Raw genomic sequence first — 19,250 nt, 5'->3', positions numbered from 1 at the left:
CTTTTATGATTGACTCATTTCACTCAGCATGATGTCATTCAGGTTTAGCCATGTCTGGAGGTGTTTTGCGGATTCATCATTACTCCATTGTGTGTATAGGACCTAAGTTTGTTTTCACACTTCTGTTAGTCGTGCTCTCGTGGCTTGTGTGTTACTGTGATGTGGGAAATGCCAGCAGAATCACCCATGAATGGTTTCTAGACTAAAGGGGAACCAGGAAGGAGGAGAGGAGGCCTACTTCTGAAGGGTTAGGCACTGGAAACCTTACGAATAGCAGCAAAACTTTGTCAAATGTAGTGCCGGAAGCTGAACCCCTTAGGTTGGAAGGCGGTCAGAATGCGACTAGGGAAGTCGAGCTGAGTGTAATGACGTGAGTGGAGTAAAGCTTTCAGGACCTTCATTTGCTGACAGGACACAACTCAGAGGAGAAACAGCTGCAAATAGCCATTACGAAGTCTGAATCTAGGAAAAGTGGAAGTTATCAAATCTGAAATGGAACCCATAAAGGTCAGTATCCTAGACATCAGTGAGCTGAAATGGACTAGGATTGGCCATTTAGAGTCCACAGTCATACAGTTTACTGTGCCGAGAACACCAAATTCAAGAGTGGTACAGCATTCATCCCTGAAAAGAACATTACGAGATCTGATCTTGAAGTACGACACTGTATGATAGGGTAATAGCAATACACATACAAGGAAGACCAGTTAATACAACTATTTTTCAAATTTAGGCACCAACCACGAAAGTCAGTGATGAAATTGAATTCTACCAACACTTCCGGAGTCCTAGTGTGGCGCTGTAGGTTAGGGCACTGGACTGCAAAGTCAGTTGGCACCACAAACTGTTGGAACCAAGTCGACAACACTTAATGACAACATTTTCGGATTGATAGTGATCAAACATACAGTCGAGATGTATTGTTTCCTGGCAACTGGAATGCAAAGTTGGATCCAAAGAGTAAGGAAGAGTTGTTGGAAAATGACCTTGGTGATAAAAACAATGCTGCCATCCCTTGATAGAATTTTGCAAGACCAGTGACTTCATTGCAAATTCCTTTTTTAAACAACATAAAAGACAACTCCATAAACACGTGGACCTCACCAGGTGGAATACATAGAAACTAAAGACTGGGAAAGCCTTATAGCCACCAAAACCTGGAAAGGTGCAGACTGTGAACAGACCGACCATCAGACGCTCAGGTGCAAGTCCAGGCTGATGTTGAAGAAACGTTCAAAGTCAACAAGAGCCACGATGTGATCTTGAGTCTGTCCCACCCGGATTTAGAGACCAACTCAAGAATAGACTTGATCCCCATCCAGAACCTTCCGAGTTGGGACATTCACCCTTGAAAAGCCATGCAAACCAACCCAGAACTGCTGGGGAACAAGATTCTCATTGAAAAAAGACCAAAAAGTAAGATGTTTATTGAATTTCAAGCAAGCTGTTTGCACTGGGGGCATCGAGGCAAGAAAAGTGATCCCGTCAGCAAAAGTCCCCTTCTAGGACTAAAAGGGAACATGCTCGCTTGTTGGTAACCACCTGGGTCTACTGAGTAGAAGTGAGAGAAAGGCAGCAGTGAAGACATGGGCTGAGTTTGGCCATGTTCCATTGACACCCGTTGACATGGAAATGAGAGAAGAGGAAGGCCTGGATGGTCTGAAGTTAAGGGAGATGTTTGTGAATTACTGAGCCCATGGGCACTGGAAATGAAGCAGCCAGCTGGTCTAAACTGCAGGGAGGTGTACATGAACTATCAAACTTGCAGTTAGTACCAATTTGACGTAGCTTAGATGGCTAGATGACCAGATGAAGATGTTTGATACTATGAGTGAGTATAAATTGCTGCAATTGAATGAACTGGATTTTTGCTTATGGATGCAGTTGCTCAAAATTCCTAGTGAAATGGAAGAATTCTTCATATCAAGGAATGACCTTGTTTCCTCAGTGTTGTAGGTTGGTAGGGACAGGAGGCAGCTTAAACATATCAAATATGGGGTGGGTGCTATAAAGGCATGAAGTGGCTGGCTTACAAGCTTTCGTGACTGGTTTCAGAATGAGAGGGGTAAGGTAGAATCCTTACTGAATAGTTTCCCTCTTTTCCAGATGGGTCTGGTGAGGAGGGTTGGGGAATGATGGCAATAGGATTTATGATTGTTAGCAAGATTAATTGTGTGAGTGATTGTTAGGATTAATTATGATTGTCACAACTGTAGTTGTAGAAGATGTAACTAAAAGGGTGGAGCAGCTAATCTTCCATTTCAGGACCATCAAGAAGGAAGACCATGAGCGGAGCTTGAGATCCCTACGTAAGAAAGCAGAGACAGTGGCATGGAGAGACAGCAGCTGTATGCACTAGACTCTGGGACTGAGAATAGGGTTGTGTGCCTGCAGGCGGGAGGTTGGTTGTAGACTGTGTCCTTTAGATATTTAAATGAATATATATTTTTTGTTTTATATGGATAAAATATTTTTGCTTAGTTCATTTGTGGACTATAAGATATAAATGTGGATCCACAGGGAGGAAGTAAATTGTTGTAGGGAGGGGATTGTAATCATTGAGCTGACACAAGATTAAAATTTGTTGACTATAAAGCTGATGCCACAATAAAAAGTTAAAAACAAAAACATTTCATGCATTAGACTAAAAGACCTAAAACCAGAAGAAAGCAAAAGGTCATTAAGAAGACAAAGACCAAAATGGATGTCAGAAGAGACTATGAAACTTGCTCTCCAGCGTAGAGATACTAAATAAAGCAAATGGAGGAAATGAGAACATTTCAAAGGGCAGCTTGAAAAATCAAAGTCAAGTATGATAAAATTTGCAAGAGCTGGAGTTAAAAAATCAAAAGGGAAGAACATGCTCAGCAATTTTCAAGTTGAAAAAAAAAAAATTCAAGCCTTGTCATAGTGAGGATTCTATGGAAAAATGTTGAATGATGCAGAAAGCATCAAATGAAGATGGAAGGAGTGGAGTGTACAGTCAGTGTAACAAATAGATATGGATGCTGTTCATTTCAGGAGGTAGCATATGACAGATATTGTAGTCAAGTGTGTATCCTACAGATTCAATGTGGTACTAAAGGAAAGTTGAGTTGGTTTAAGCTCATAGTAACCCTGTATTGTTTCCTAAGAGCAGCTGGTGAGTTTGAACTGCTGACGTTACCATTCAAACTGAGGTTGTGGTCAAGTGTGTGTCCTACAGATTCGATCTGTAGGGTGAGAAAGTAATCCGAGCGGCTGGAGTAGATGAAGAAGCACGTGGCATTAGGATGAAAGGAATATTCATTAACAACCTGCGATATACGGATGATACAACCTTGCTTGCTGAAAGTGAAGAGGACTTAAATTACTTACTGATGAAGATCAAAGCCCACAGCCTTCAGTATGCGTTGTAACATCATAATAAATGCTGAAAAAAGTTGAATTGGTCAAGAACTTTATTTTGCTTGTATCTACAGTCGGCACTCATGCATGCTTCTGTTGTTAGATGCCATCTGTACCAACTCATAGTGACGCTGTGCACTACAGAAAGAAACACTGCCCGGTCGTGGACCAACCTCACCGTCGTTGCTACATTTGAGCCCATTGATACTGCAACTGTGCCACTCAGTCTCACTGGGGGTCTTCCTCTTTGTCTCTGACCCTCCACCTTACCAAAAATGATAGTCTTCTCCAGTGACTGGTCCCTCTTGATAATATGTCTGAAGTGTGAGAGACGAAGTCTGGCCATCCTGGCTTCCAAGGAGCACTCTGGCTGCACTTCTTCCAACACAGATCTGTTGGTTCTTTTGGCAGCTCATGGCACTTTCAAAATTCTCTTCCAACACCATAACTCAAAAGCATCAATTCTTCTACGTCATCCTTAGTCACTGTCCAGCTCGCATGCAGATGAGGTTATTGAAAATACCAAGGCTTGGGTCAGGTGCACCTTAGTCCTCAAACTGACATCTTTGCTCTTCAACACTTTTAAAAGGTCTTGTGCAGCAGATTTGCCTAATGTAATATGTCGTTTGATTTTTTGACTGCTGCTTCCATGAGTGTTAATAGTTGCCCCAAGAAGAATGAAGTCCTTGACAACTTCAAACTTTTCTCCGTTGATAATGTTGTTTATTAGTCCAGTGGTGAGGATTTTTGTTTTCTTTATATTGAGACTGTGCTCTTTGATCGTCATCAGTAAGTATTTTAAGTCTTTTTCACTTTCAGTAAGCAAGGTTGTATCATCTGCATATCACAGGTTGTTAACGAGTCACGAGTCTTCCTCCAATCCTGATTGCCACATTTTTCTTCATAGAACTCAGCTTCTCTTATTATTTGCTCAGCATACAGGTTGAACAGGTATGGTGAAAGAATACAACCCTGTCTCACATCTTTCTTAATTTTAAACCATGCACTGTTCCCATGTTCTGTTCAAACAACTGCCTCTTGGTCCAGGTACAGATTTCTCATGTGCACAATTAAGTGTTCTAGAATACTCATGGCTTTACAATGTTGTCCATAGCTTGTCATGATCCACACAATCAAAGCCTTTGCATAGTCAATAAAGCACAGGTAAACATCTTTCCGGCATTCTCAGCTTTCAGCCAAGATCCATTGGCCATCAGCAATGATATCCCTCGTTCCACATCCTCTTCTGAATCCAGCTTGAACCGCTGGAAGTTCTCTGTCAATGTATGCTTGCATCCGTTTCTGTATTACTTTTAGTAAAACTTTACTCGCATGGAATATCAAAGATATCATCTGATGATTTCTGCATACCCTTGGGTCACCTCTCTTTGGAATGGGCACAAATACAGATCTCTTCCAATCAGTTGGCCAGATAGTCGTCTTCCAAATTTCTTGGCAGAGATGAGTGAGTGCCTCCTGTGCCGCCTCACTTTCTTGAAAGATTTCAATTTTTATTCCATCAATTCCTGGTGCCTTGTTCTTTGCCACTTCTTTCAATGCACTTTGGACTTCCTCCCTGAGTATAATTGGCTCTTGATCATATGGTACCTCTTGAAATGGTTGAACATTAACCATTTCCTTTTGGTACAGTGACTCTGTGTATTCCTTCTATCTTCTTTTGATGTTTATGCATCATTCAATTTCCCCAGAGAATCCTTCAGTAACATGTTATTGTTGTCTATAGCTTGTCAGAATTCACACAATCTAAAGCCCCTTTGTACTCAATAGAGCACGGGTAAACATCTCTCTGGTAGTCGCCACTTTCCTCCAAGCTCCATGTGATGTCAGCACTGATATCCCTCATCTCAAGTCCTCTTCTGAGTCCACCTTGAACCTCTGGAAATTCTCTGTCACTGTATGCTTGTAGCCATTTTTGTGTCATCTTTAGCAAAATTTTACTTGCATGAGATATTAATGATATTGTCCAATGATTTTGGCATTCCGTTGGGTCACCTCTCTTTGGAATGAACACAAATATGGATCTCTTCCAGTCAGTTGTCCAGGTAGTTTTCTTCCAGATGTCTTGGCATAGATGAGTGAGTGCCTCCAGTGCTGCATCAGTTTGTTGAAAGATTTCAACTTGCATTTCATCAATTCCCAGAACCTTTTTCTTTACCAATGCCTTCTGTGCACCTTGGACTTCTTCCTTCGGTTTCATTACCTGTTGATCATATGCTACCTTTTGAAATGGTTGAACATCAACCATTTATTTTTGATACAGTCTAAGCTTTCAGACAAAGAGTAGGAAGGAGAGAAGGACCAAATATTTAGTCGCTGAAACCCATATAGAGTGGAACACTGTCAGCACCAAAGTACTGAAACATGATGAAGCGCACCAGAATATTGTCAGATATAGTGTATTCCTTCCATCGTCTTTTGATGCCAATCATTTAGTAGTTTCCACAGAGAGCCCCTCAGCTTTTCAAGCCAAGGCTTGAATTTTCTCATCTTGACAAACACTGAGCATGTTCTTCCCTTTGGGTTTTCTAATTCTGGGTCTTTGCACATTTCATTATAGTATTTGGCTTTGTCTTCTTGAGCTGCCCTTTGATATTTTCTATTTTACCTCCTGTCTTACATTTTCTTTAGCATCTCTACACTGCAAAAGAAGTTTCAGTCATTTCAGACATCTATTTTGGTCTTTTCCTTCTCGTCTTCTTCATGACCTTTTAATTTCTTCCTGTCTGATGGTCTTGATTTCATACCACAACTGTTTGTTTTCTTCTTCAAGTTTTATTGTGAATTGAGTGATAGTTTATATGTGAGAACATTGGTTTTACACTCATTGTATTTTGTTTCATTGCAACGTTTACAATCCCCTCCATGCATCATCATTCAAAAGTATTTGCTTCTATTCCCTCTGGGTGTTGGTTTTTTTTTACACTCAGGAACATATCATTTAAACAACCAAAGGGCATATTCTGCAAGCCTGCTTCCTGGCTGCCAGCACACAGCTTCTCTTTCCCTAAGTTTAGAGTCCTCAGCTGCTCTGTCTTTCCATGTCCTCATATCTGCCTCCATCTCTGGTGTTCTGCTTCTCTGGATAGGGTCCCACATTCTGCTCGTGCTCTTCTCTCTTGATGGTTCTAAGGCCCTCAGTTACTGGACTGTAAGATTAACTACTCCTCTCTTTTTGTTACACAACTTCTGCCTTTACAGTTGTGACAGTCTCAATTAGTAATGATAACAGTTATTCACTATTGAATCATAAGAATCATCTCCATCTCCTTTCACCAGACCCATCTAGACAAGATGAAAACTATTCAGTAGGGATTCTACCTTCCCCCACACCCTCTGAAACGAAACTCCCTCTTGAAAACTTGTAAGCCAGTCACTTCATGCCTTTATTGTTCCTCCGCCCCTCGCCTCTCCAGTTTTAGGTAGCCAATGTCTAAGTTGCCTATCCTGTCAACCCTGTCTACAAAGGGGATAGGATTGAGCCTTGATGTGAAGGTTCCTTCTCTCTCAGTTGGTATTTTGAGCTACTACATAAGTATAGGTCAAGTTCCTCAAATGACATGTCATACCACAACTCTTACGGTCTTTGGTTTTTAAGTGTCAAATGACATGTATACCGCAACTCTTACGGTCTTTGGGCTTTAAGTATCAAATGCACCAATCTGTTCTTCAGAGGATCTCTAAATTCAGGTGGGATATGTTCAAGGTCATATTTTGGCTCCTGTGGAATTGTTTTAAAGTTCAGCTCCTGCTGAACTTGCACAAGAGCAGTTGATGATCTGCTCCACAGTCTGCCTCTGGCCTTGTTTTGGCTGATGATACTGAGCTTTTCCACCTTCTCTTTCCACAGACGTCAATTTGATTTCTTTGTATTTCATCTGGTGAGGTCCATGTGTATAATTGTCTTTTATGCTGTTTAGAAATGGTATTTGCAATGAAGAAATCATTGGTCTTGCAAAATTCTGTCATGTGATCTCTAGCATCATTTCTATCACCAAGGCCATAGTTTCCAACTATGCATTCCAATCACCAGTAATGATCAGTACATCTTGATTGCCTTTTTGATCAATTTGACTGAAGAAGTTCGTAGAATTCAATTTAATCATTACTGGCTTTATGGTTGGTGCATATACTTGAATATTAATATGTCTTCCTTGTAGGCGTATGGATATTATCCTATCACAGACAATGTTGAACCTCATGACTGCTCTTGAAATGTTCTTTTTGATGATGAATGCAACATCATTCCCCTTCAATTTGTCATTCCCGGTATAGTGATTGTCAGATCCCAAATGGTCCATACCAGTCCATTTCAGCTAACTAATGCCTAGGATATTGATGTTTATGTGTTCCACCTCATTTTTGACAATTTACAATTTTCCTATGTCCAGACTTTGTATGTTCCATGTTCTGGTTATTAATGGATGTTTACAGCTATGTCTTCATTTTGAGTTGTGCCCCATCAACAAATGAAGATCCCGAAGATTTTACTCCTTTTGTGTTACTATGGTCAGCTGTGCTTGGAGAAGGTAGTTCTGCCCCAGTCGTATTTTGAGTGCCTTCCACCCTTCCAGTGCTATATATAACAGCATTCCGGGGCTCTTCATTGTAGTTCAGTATTCAGTATTCTGCTGTGGACAGTGTTCCACTGCTATTCATAAGGTTTTCAGTGACTAAATATTCAGAAGTAGTCAGTCTCACCTTTCTGGCAATGCTGCCTCCGTCTGTCTTTGTCTGAAAGCTCAGCTGAAACCTGTCCACCATGGGTAACCCTGCCAGTGTTTAAAATACTAGTGGCATAGCTTTCAGAATCACAGCCACACAAGCCACCACAGTGTGACAAACAGAGAGGCATGGTGGGTATTACTTTAAGTACTTGTATATCTGGATTCAGTTCTGGGTGGTGATGTCGTGTATGTTCATCTTGGGTTGTTGTCTGCTGTGGTTGCTTCTCAGTTCAGAGAACACCCTTTAGTAGTAATTGTTGTAAAGTTGGTCTGGCTATTAAAAATCTCTTTATTTTCTGTTTACCAGGAAATGTCCTTATTTCACCATCATATTTGAACGACAGCTTTGCAGGGGGTGTGATATTTGCTTGGCAGATGTTTTCTTTCAGAGTTTTGTGTATATCACTCCATTGCCTTCTCACCTGCATGGCTTCTGCTGAGAAATCAGAGTTTAGTCTCTGAGTTTTTCTCCGTAGGTAACTTCTCATTTTCTCCAAGCTGCTCTCATTGTTTCCCAGGAGTTTGGTTTTGGAAAGTATGATTATGGTATGTCTTGGTGAATTTGGGGGAGTCTATCCTGTTTGGGGTTTGCTCAGGTTATCTTTTCATCTTTCATGATGTTAGGACGTTTTCTTTCAGCAACTCTGATAATTTTCTCTCTGCTTTTTGTCTCTTCCTGTTCTGGAATTCCAACTACCCCTAAGTTATTCCTCTTCATGGTGTCCCATGTAAATCTCAGGCTTTATTCACATTTTCTCATTTTTTTCTTGGACTTTTCTTCTAGCTTACTAGTATTGAGAGATCATCTTCAAACTCACTAACACGAGTATCCGTTCACTCCTACTCCTTTATACTTTCAGAGTATTGTCCTAAAGTTTTCCTATATATTCCTTGCTTTCCTTGATCTTTCTGTCAGTTCATTGAAGGTACCTAAATAGCATTCCTTTGAATTCTTTTACAGTTAGTCCCATTACTGTTTCTCCCATAGAAACGTTTTCTGGCTCTGCATATTGGTCTTTTGTTTGAGCCATTCTCTTTTGTTTCTTCATGTGAACTAAGTTTGTTTTCTCTGGGATATTGTGGTGGTGTAGATGAGGGTGAGGGGCAGTCCCAACTCTGTTAATCAAGCGGAGTGTGGGGAGCAAGATGCAATCCCACCTTTTCTGTCACCTGTGTGCGTCTACGCCATTAGACCACCAAAGCTTCTTTCCCAAGTTTACTATGGCCACACTGCATCTGACCAACAGTCTGTCTCCTTCGATTGCCCATGCTCAGCTTCTCCTAGTAGGAACATGTCCCATCTCTGTAGACTTTCCTCTGAAGCTCAGGTTCCAGGCTTGTCCCTTGTCAGCTTCATTTGGTTCCCCATATCTTTGCTGTAGCGGGTCTGTGGAGCAGGTCTGCCGAGTGCACTGTCATGTGGACATCGGTGGTCTCCTTTGCTCACTGCTCTTGGGAGGGCAAGGCAAGGTACCCCCTCAGGGGCAGCTGCAACACTGCAGCCATTTGTTCCTGGCATACTGGGCCCATCAAGTTGGGTGTGCGTTTGGTGTGATTCCAAGTGACGTATGTGGAGGTCTTTCTGCTGATGGAACCTGGCAGGCCGCAGTGGCAGACCCTCTCCTGGTCGGAACTTTGCCTCTAGGTGTGTGGGAGAGCAGGCCATGCTGGTAACGCTACCTCAGTGACAGGAATTGTCCTCTCCCCTACCCAGACTCCACTGTCCGTCCTGTCTGTTCCATTTGACTCTGTGGCCACCACCTGGGGAAGTTTTTTCAACTTAAAACTAAGTCACCTCCCAGTCACCTCACCACACCTCTGACGGTCAGTGGCCACCTGGGGCTAGCGGCTGCGATGTTTTGGAGATTGTTTCTGTCATCTGGAATGTTCTACTGGGCAGCACTGAGTGAGAAGTGTACATGAAGTGTGTGTGAGGTCAGAATGTTTGCACAGCCTGGTGGTGGGCCCTCTTCACCACCTGTGTTTATGTCCCACCCAGACTGAACTTCCGGAGAAGAGAGACTCAGCCTAAAGCTTTATTGTAAGCAGTGCAGACAGGAGTGGGCAGTGTTTGGTTCTGTCGAACACAGGGTCGTCATGGGTCAGAACTGGTACAGCAGCACCCAACAACAGAGGTGCAGCTCAGCGAACCACCTCAGGCCCCATGGGAGGTGCCACCATATCCCCAAAGCAGGTGTACTGGAAAAGTCCTGAAGCCAGTATCCAGCCAACAAAGCCCAGCCCCCACCTCCTGGGCTCCCAGGGACACAGCCAAGGCTCCGCCGAGGCCGGCCGCCTCAAAGCTCAGGCAAGCTCAGGCCACTGCTCCTGGTGGGTGCCCACGGACATGCAGCCCCACATGGAGTCTCGTAGCAGGCAGTATGACGCTCGTCACATTGTTGCACTGGTTGGTGTTGTATGCCGAAAGTGGCTGGGCTGGCTCTTCCTCAGCCCCGTCCCCACACGCCCCCAGCTTCTCCTCACTGCTGCTGTGCGTCCCCTCCTCCAGGCTCCCGTCCTTCTCCAGGAAGCTCAGGCGGTGAAGGGAAGTGGCCCCTGCCGAAGACTGCAAGTCTGAGGTGTCCTCCAGCTCCGAGTCTGAGTCGTTAGATAGCAGGTGGGACCCTGAGGAAGTCCCGAGAGAGTCAGAAGAGAGATACAGGGGCGTTCCCGAAGTTCAAATAGAATGAAAAGGTTACGGAAGTGTTCTGATGCTCCCTTGTCCAGGAATGGAAAGAAACGGGCAGACACAGACGACTGGAGAGACTGAAGGAAACTGAGGGTAGGGCCCACACTCACCCCCCACTCACCTTGGGACCCATCCTCCTGCGGGGTCTCAGCTCCCACCTCGCCTGCCTCCAGGAAGTGCACCTGCGCCACCTGGTCCTGCAGGGTGAGTGGGGTCAGAGAGGCCAGGTCCCAGCCCCGCCCACACTCCAGAAGATCCCGAGCAAGGAAGGTAGACTGGGCAGCTACCCCCTCATCCTAGAACTTGTTCAACAAAAGCAGAATGTTCCAGTCTAGGCCCAGACAGGAGCACTGGGGGGCAGCCCACCGGGGAGCCTGCCCCTGACAGGACACCAGGAGAAACGGGGAGGGTTGGGAAAGGCCAGGGCCGAGCACTGTCGGAGACAAGCAGAACATCTCTCCGGAGAACGGTACTGTGCACGTTCTGGCTCGAAGAAACCGTGAGTGGGACAAGATGAGGCCTTGCTGAGCTAGGGTGCGCCTAGTCCTGACTGAGAGGTGCCTCTATTCATCAGAACAAGAGGCACACAGGGCAGATGGCCACCCGGATCGCGGGCTTCTGATACCCAGACTGAGAGGAAACCCTCCAGCTGTGGGACTCCATCACCATGGTCCCAGGACACTCGGGGACCAACGAACCAAGGGGGTCCTCCCAGAGGAGGGACCTAAATCACCTCAGATTCCAACCTGGGTGGAGAGAGAGTTCAGACAGTGTGCCCGAACCCGGCCTTCCAAAGGCCCTCGTCTGCCCTCCTGCCTCAAGTTCCCCACCTATCTGGTGTGGACAGCCCCGGGACACTCCCACCGATTAAGTGAAACCCCAGGTCAGGTGGAAGGTGAGCTCATGCAGGGCCTTGGGGTGGAAAGAGGAAGGGGGTCGGCCCTGGCTGGGGGCCTTCCCGCCCCCCAGTTCCCGCCTGTGGTTCCTTGTGTCCGTCTACGTTCTACCTGCGCTGCAGGTGCCTCCTGAGACTCATCCTCAAAGACCAGGGCATAGTGCGAGATGAGGGTCTCGACAATGCGCGCCTGGTGGGGGTAGTCCACCAGAGACGAGAGCGACACGGTAGCCTCGGTGGGTCGCGGGCGTAGCAGCGTGGGCCCGAACACGATGCCCAGGTTCCCCGGCGTCATTTTGTTGGCTTGTTCCACCTGCACAATTCTGGGGGAGGGTGGTGGACTGAGCGGTGCCCACGGACCTGGCTCCCCCCTACCCACTGGTGGCTCTGCAGCGTGGCCCCGGGGCCCTCACCTGCACAGGTGCCGTAGCAGGTACTGCAGCGTGGCCCTGTTCTCCGGGGGCAGTTCTCGCAACAGCTCCCGCAGCCGGCAGGCCATGGCCAGGACCGCCGCCTCATTCCCAACGCTATCGGGCCGGCCCCGGGACGCTGCCTTGGCCTCGGCCTCAGCCTTCAGGCTGTCCTTGGCCAGCCCCACGAGCTCGTGGTACAGGCGGAAGGAGAGGAGCGGTTCAGGCAGCTGAGGATGTAGTGACCTGTGTCAGGGGCCCAGCGAGCAGAGGCCCCGCCCACCCATCTGTGCCACACCCCCACCATGCCTCCTCTGCACCCCAGGCCGGCCCCGCATGGCGCTCACCTGGCGCAGATAGAGTTTGAGCACATTGCTGATGTCGTGGGGCGAGGCCTGTGACAATTCCACCAGCTCCTGACCGTTCTCAAACGCTTGGCACAGCTTCTCCACGCGTGTCTTGACCCCATTGACCCGGTAGATGCCCTGGGGTATGGGTGGGGCGCCATCAGCCTCCGCCCTCTGCCCTGCTTCCAGTCCCGTCCCTGCCGGTCCCCACCGCCCCCCATCCGTACTGCGAGGTCACCTTGGTACTCAGCGCCCTTCGCTCGATCTCGTCCACACATTTCTTTATGACAAAGGGCACACCGTCTGCTGTGCTGCGGGCCGCCCGCCCAAAGTCCTGGCCGAACAGCTGCAGCCGGCCCTGGAGCTTTTTGCCGCCACACTGGATGGCCAGCGTCTCCAGGCACTTCTTGTGACAGGCCAGGCAACACTGCGGGGACACGGGGACGCTCTGCAAACCCTCAGGCTGGGCAGCTGGACGCCCCTCTCCTGAAGAACCACACCGACACCCTTGTGCGGCGCCCCCCACACCCCGCCATCAGACCACCTCCCCTGAAGTTCCCCACGCCCACCTTCTCGCACTCAGCGCCCTGAAAGTACACGTAACTGTTGCACTCGCGGCACTTGGCGGGCGTACGCAGCTTGCGCAGGTGATGGGTCCGAGCGGCCTTCGACAGTCCGACGTTGCGGAAGGGCCCACTGGGCACAGCCACGGGCAGCGTGGGGGCCATGCCTTCGAGGTCACCTGGAGCAAGGGGAAGTGGGCAGGAGGTCAGCGTGTCCTGAGGCCAGGCTCCTGGGTCCCCAAGGCAAGGCAGAGCTGTGGCCAACTCCTCATCCTCTTCCCTGGGCAGTATCCCTACCCTGCTCGAAGGCTGATGTCCCCGGGCCGCTTTCCTGGTCCAGCTCTTCGCTGGATGACATGGTACCACTGGATGAGGTCTGCTCGAACTTCTTGAAGTCCCCTGAGCAGGTAACAGGGCATCAGCTCTCTCCATCCCGCACACACCTGTCTCTGTACCCCTACTGTGCCCCAAACAGCCCTCACCTGAGGGATCCAGGCCACTGTCTGAGTCGGACACCGAGGTGGGCCAGGACTTGTGCACCTGGTGTCCACGCCCACCTGGGGGTACATATCTCTGTGAGGGGCAGCGAGAGGCAACACCCATTCCCCCCCTCCCTATCCCCATCCTGCCTAGCACTCACCCCGCTGCTGCTCCTTGGCCAGCACCCCTTCCTCAGGCGCACCAGCATCCACGCCTGCCACATCACTGACGTTGAAGCTGCCCTTGCGCGCGCGCATCTCTGGGGACCTGAACGTACACCAGTGATGGACTGTGGTGGACAGCCTCACAACCAGCCCTTAGAGGTGGGAAGTCGGCTCCCTGCATGACTGAATCATGTTCCCCAAAACGGTATGTCAAGTCCTGGCCCCAATGCCTGGACCCGGGCACGTGGCTGGAAATAAGGGTCTCTAGATGTTATTGTTAGTTCTATGATGGGAGCAGGGCGAGCCCGAAGCCAATGACTGGGGTACACAGAAGAGAGGGTCAGACAAATCAAGGCAGCAGGAAGACGCCATGGACTGGTGTAGCCACAAGCCAAGGGTCACCTGGGGTCCCCAAAAAGCTGGAAGAGCCCAGGAAGGACCTCCCTTAGACCGTTTGGAGCGATTGCAGCCCCGTGGACACTCAGAATTCAGCCCCCGGCCTCCCGAACACGGAGAGCACGCTCCTATTCCTTAAAGGCCCAGCTGCAGCGAGGCTCTGGCGGCCCGGGACCCTCTCCCTGGGGGCGGGGGCAGGGGCCGGGTACCAGGAGTTGGAGGAGACGTGGGGTTCAAAGTCGTAGTGCACATCGGGCTCCTCGCCACGCTGCAGTTGGCGCACATGGGACGCGTATTGCTGGCCCGGGTCGTACAACTTGCTGCTCTCAGACAGCATGTGGAAGTTGACTGGCAGTTGCGCCGTGTGCGCATGCATCAACTCAAAGAAGGTGATGGTAGCCTGCAGGTCATTCATGGTCAGGGGGTGGGCCTGGTGGGGCGTGGTCAGGGGCACCCGAGCTGACCCGCCCCCTGAAGCCAGTGGCACCCACCGACTTGATGGTCTGGTCGCTCTGTCGCACGACCTCTTGCAGCTGCCGCAGCGCCGTCACCTTAGTGTCCTCCAACTCTTGCTTCTGCGTCTTGGCATCAGCCACCCACGTGCGGTATGTGGCCATGGCCTCCTCTGCCTGTTGGAGACCAGGCCACACAGCGCCTCAGCCAGGCCCATCTGGGAACCTCAGTGCTGAGCCAGGTAGGAAGGAGGGTGTGGGTTGGTGCCCCCCCCACCAAAAAAACACGTGTGCCAGAACCTCATAAGGTCAATTAGAACAAGGCTGAGTGGACAAGGGTCCAGGAGGGTTGGGCCAGTGACTCCAAGATGGTGGGGATTTCAGCTGTCACGTGAATAAGTGTGGAGGGGGTGGGAATGGAGCTACGTGAAGTGATGGAGGGACTTGAGGGAAGAGTCAGGACAGAGGGGACAGCAAGTGCAAAAGCAGGGACTGTGGGGGAAACTGTACCCAAAATGGACCTTGTTTAAAAAGGGTCTCTGCACATGTCATCAGATGGCGGCATCCTGGAGCAAGTGCGCCTACCCCAGTGATCAGTGCCCAAAGAACAGAAAAACACACATGCTGGCGAGGATGTGGAGAGACTGGGACCCTCCTCCACTGCTGGTGGGACTGGCCAAATGGTGTGACCACTGTGGAAAACACTATGAGCTGCCTCACAAAAGCTGAAAATAACAACACCATATGGAGTCCTGGTGTGGTGCTGTGGGGTAATGCGCCAGACTGCAAAGTGGTTTGAATTGCGAGGTTGGTGGTTCTTTTCACCAGCTGCTCTTCAGGAACCCTATAGAGGGTCGCTATGGGTTGGAATCGACTTGACATCACTTAACAACAACTTGACATTCACCAAGAATCCCTCTACTTGGTATATATCCTAGAGAAATAAGAGCCATGACAAATAGATACATGCCCACCCTTGTTTACCCCAGCGCTGTTCGCAGTAGCAACCGAAATGGCCGTTACAAACAACAGGATGAACAAAGTGCAGTTCATACACACAGCGGGACCCTTCGCCACAGTGCAGAACACCTGGTTATGGATTGGATCAACCTAGAAGTCATTATGCTGAGTGAAACGAGTCAGTTACCAAAGGACAAATATTGTATAAGATCACAATTGTAAAAAGACAACCCCCAAAAGTTTACACAATGAAAAAGACCATTCTTTGATGGTTACCAGAGAGGGGAGGGGAGGTAGTTGTTAAGTCGGTTCTGACTTTGTGGTTAGCAGTCCAGTGCTAATCCTACAGCACCACACCAGGAGTCCAGTGAAAGATACAATTCTTTAATGGGTCCCAGGGCAGGGAGGGGAGGGGAGAGTATACAGTGTGCATTTGAGTAAACGAGAAAGGAAAGAAACAAAAAAACACAAGGGATGCAAAAACGGAGCAGACAGCTTGTGAGGGCAGAGGCAGATAGGGAGTGAGGTGGTCACAAGCCCACCTGAGGACAGAGAAGCTGGAAGAAACAAGGAAGGTCCTTCCCCTAGAGCAGAGGTGTGGAACATCTGGCCTGTGGGCCACATAAGGCCCACAGAGTGATTTGCTCTGGCCCTTCCAAGCAACCAGAGTTCCAGCCATCACATCATAGCAGACTCATTTTTAAGTTGATCATTTTGTCTGAGTTAAGTGCTGTGGAGTCGGTTCCAACTCATAGCGAGCCTGTATAGGGCTTCCGAAGCTGTCAATCTACGGGAACAGGAAGCATCATCTTTCTCTCATAGAACCACTAGTGGTTTCAAACTGCTGACCGTGAGATTAGCAGCCCGACTTGTAACCACTTTGCTACCAGAGCGCCTTAATTTTGTATAGTCCACAAATCATGTTATAAATATCCAAATGGCCCTTGGCAGAAAGAATGTTCCCCACTGCTGCCTTAGAGCCTCTGGATTCCGACTTCTGGTTTCCAGACTGAGAATAAGGCTGTGTTTGCAGCTGTGTGTGCAGAAGGCCTTGCTTCATGGCCCCAAGACCCGCACCCCCGCACTCACCTTGTTCTTGGCCTCCTCCTCTAGCCGCCGCCGTTTGTCTAGGTTCTTGGAGGCAGCTCCACCAGCCCCTGGCCCGCTGCTCGTCTGCTCCTCCTCGGCCTTGGCCACCAGCAGGCGCGCCTTGTCGTGGTCCTCACAGCGCTGCATGTAGCTCTGCTTGGCCTTGCGAAGGTTGGCCTCAGCGTCTTGCTGCAGGGCCCGAGGGAGGGGTCAGGTCAGAGTTGACCTCCATACCAAACAGACAGACACCAAGCATGGGTCCTCCACCACCCACCTCCCTCCCACTGAGACCCCACAGCCCAGCAACAAGGTGATGCCCAGGATGGGGTCCAGGGGCTTGCGGCCAGACAGGTCCATGGTACAGCCCAGGAGACTGAGGCCTGGCTGAGCTCTGGGCCGTCCCTCCACCCACCTGGCCCCTTTCTCCTCCATTTCAGAGGGTACCAGCTACCCACTGGGAGTCAAGCATCCTTGGGGTCAGCAGGGAGAGTTCAGTAGGATGGCCTCACAGCCAAGGGCAGATTACTCAATAGGCAAGGCAAACATGGGTCTAAGTGTGCCCGGAGTCGTGGTGTGGCGCTGTAGGATAAGCGCTGGACACAGTTAACAAGGTTGGCTGTTCAAACCCACCATCCACTCCTTGGAGGCCCTATCTATACAGGGTCACTGTGAGTCAGAACCAACTGGATAGCACTGTACAGTACCAACGTGTGCTTACTTACTCATCTGTAGTGAACAGTTTCATGATGTGGTAAAGCCCATGTGAAAGTGTCCATTACAGATGAGAAGTAAGCACAAGTCAGCCTGTGCTTCCCTATCAGGGCGTTTGGATCTCTAGGAAGATGCTGTGGGGTTGGCAGGGAGAGAGATGCCAGCCAGAGCTGGAAGCAGAATCTGTATTGTGGTGACACAAATGTGAACCTGATCACTACAGCTGAGGAAACACATCGCCTTGCTTACTGCTCATAGCCTGAGCTGTCCAAGGCTCAGGCATAGTGACAAGGACTCTGAGAAGCCCTAAGGAAGTCCTAGGGAACCGTCCAAGCGTGCCTGAGTCCAGAGTCTGAAAACAACAGTCAGACACCCACAGCCATTCTTGTTAGCATCCCCGTGAATAATCAGCTACTCCTCCCCACCAGGTACAACTAGGAACTCAAGTGCTAAGAGTGGAAGGGGTCCCCACTGCCTGTCACCTTCCTGTGACCACGCACGCACCGTGGTTGCCTGGCGGTTTGGACGGATGAGCACATGGACTAGTTTGCTTCTGCCCAGCACATCCCCTAGCAGCTGGCGAGCCATCGGCAAGTCCCTGGGTTCTTGCCCTGAGCACGGATCAACGTTCCCAGGCAGCCTCTGCTTAGCTAAACACGTGCATTCACGGCACCTGGCCGAGCCCACTATTTCTTTTCTGTAGCACAAGTGGGACGGTGCTGAGCATCTCCTGTGTTGTCTGCTGCAGGGAGAACCCGATGAGCTCAGGGACCAACACCCACTATTGGAGCTGACTTCCTACAACAGAAAGAGTTCTACCAGGAGCTTGAGGGAGTTACGTCTCATTGGCGCCTCAGCACCTGCAAGCAGTGGAATGGGCTGATGTTTTGGGATCAGTGCTCCTGAAGGCAGGCATTCATGTGCTCTCCGCCGTCCTCCAAGAGGTGGGTCTCTTACCCAGGAGATGGTAATAGTTGTCATTAGCTCGACACTAACCAGCTAACACAAGCTATCTATCCACAAACCAAATGAACCATCAAGCTTGAGGGAAAGGCTGCTTCTCACATCCCCAAGGTCTGAGTTCCATAATATGTAAAGATCTCTGGCAAATCAATGACCCAACCCAAAGCGAGCGAAGGAGGAGGGGTGCACAGTGGCACCAGACGTAGCTCGTACACGCCACAGCCGTTTCATTGCAGCACGGAGGTTCGGCAAAGTGAGGGCACAAAGCAGGTCACAGACGTGATGTTTGTAGCAATAACAGCTCAACAAGCAGAATGCCATCCACAGAGGGAAGGAAATCAGGCTTGGCCCTTGCTCTGCAGAGAGGAGCATGGCCTTCTGGGTAAGGAAGGAGGGTTACATCCCAGGAGCAGAACGGGAGAGAGCGGGAAAGGGGGTCAGCGTATGTGCATATGTGTGGGCATCTGCTGGAAAGACTCACAGGACCCCACAGAGAGAGATGTGGGGCAGGAGGGGGTTTCTCAGAACCCCAGAAAAAAAGCAGGGACGATGCTACATTGTTGCGCCAAGAGGCATGAGGGTACCACGCAGGACAAAGTCCCACAGACATCATTCTCCCCATTCCTGAACCGATGATGTCCAGTGCTGGGAGCAATGGGCCCAGAAGGTCCCAGACCGACCGCACCAGCGAGCGTGACCACCCCAAAACCAGAGCCCACCAGCACGCCCTCCCACCTGCCTTACCAGCTTTCTCTGCGCGCGGTGCCACGCCTCCTTGATCTCCTTCCTTCGCTTCTCATGCTCCTGCCGCCGCTGGGTCAGGGGCTTCGGGGAGGGGCCGTGAGTGGAGCCACGCCCATCACCAGTACCTAATTGCAATCGGCCCGCCCACTTCCCAGACCCACCCGCTGCTAGACCGCCAACCCTCTTGCTCCTGCACTCATCACTCGGGTGGCCCACCCAGCCCACAACCCGACAGGATCCCACCTGCAGCCTATC

At 49.5% G+C, this 19,250-nt stretch overlaps 1 protein-coding gene across 1 annotated transcript in view; it reads right to left on the bottom strand.

The window, feature by feature from the left end:
• Positions 1–19,250, bottom strand: part of HMHA1 (histocompatibility (minor) HA-1) — a 29,420-nt gene that overhangs the window by 1,365 nt on the left and 8,805 nt on the right. Inside the window, exons 10-23 of the mRNA XM_006876743.1 lie at positions 18,996–19,076; positions 16,578–16,766; positions 14,568–14,705; positions 14,286–14,476; positions 13,677–13,783; positions 13,519–13,593; positions 13,334–13,435; positions 13,043–13,215; positions 12,712–12,900; positions 12,474–12,611; positions 12,130–12,356; positions 11,829–12,039; positions 10,943–11,018; positions 10,476–10,757 (exon numbers count right to left, since the gene is read on the bottom strand). Of these exons, the coding sequence (XP_006876805.1) occupies positions 10,476–10,757; positions 10,943–11,018; positions 11,829–12,039; positions 12,130–12,356; positions 12,474–12,611; positions 12,712–12,900; positions 13,043–13,215; positions 13,334–13,435; positions 13,519–13,593; positions 13,677–13,783; positions 14,286–14,476; positions 14,568–14,705; positions 16,578–16,766; positions 18,996–19,076 (2,179 nt within the window). The remainder of the gene's footprint in view (positions 1–10,475; positions 10,758–10,942; positions 11,019–11,828; positions 12,040–12,129; positions 12,357–12,473; positions 12,612–12,711; positions 12,901–13,042; positions 13,216–13,333; positions 13,436–13,518; positions 13,594–13,676; positions 13,784–14,285; positions 14,477–14,567; positions 14,706–16,577; positions 16,767–18,995; positions 19,077–19,250) is intronic.

This window comes from Chrysochloris asiatica, unplaced genomic scaffold (assembly GCF_000296735.1).
Source record: "Chrysochloris asiatica unplaced genomic scaffold, ChrAsi1.0 scaffold00409, whole genome shotgun sequence".
Taxonomy (NCBI): Eukaryota; Metazoa; Chordata; class Mammalia; order Afrosoricida; family Chrysochloridae; genus Chrysochloris; species Chrysochloris asiatica.
The sequence above is the reverse complement of the archived record's forward strand: the minus strand, read 5'-3'. Positions and strand labels throughout refer to the sequence as shown.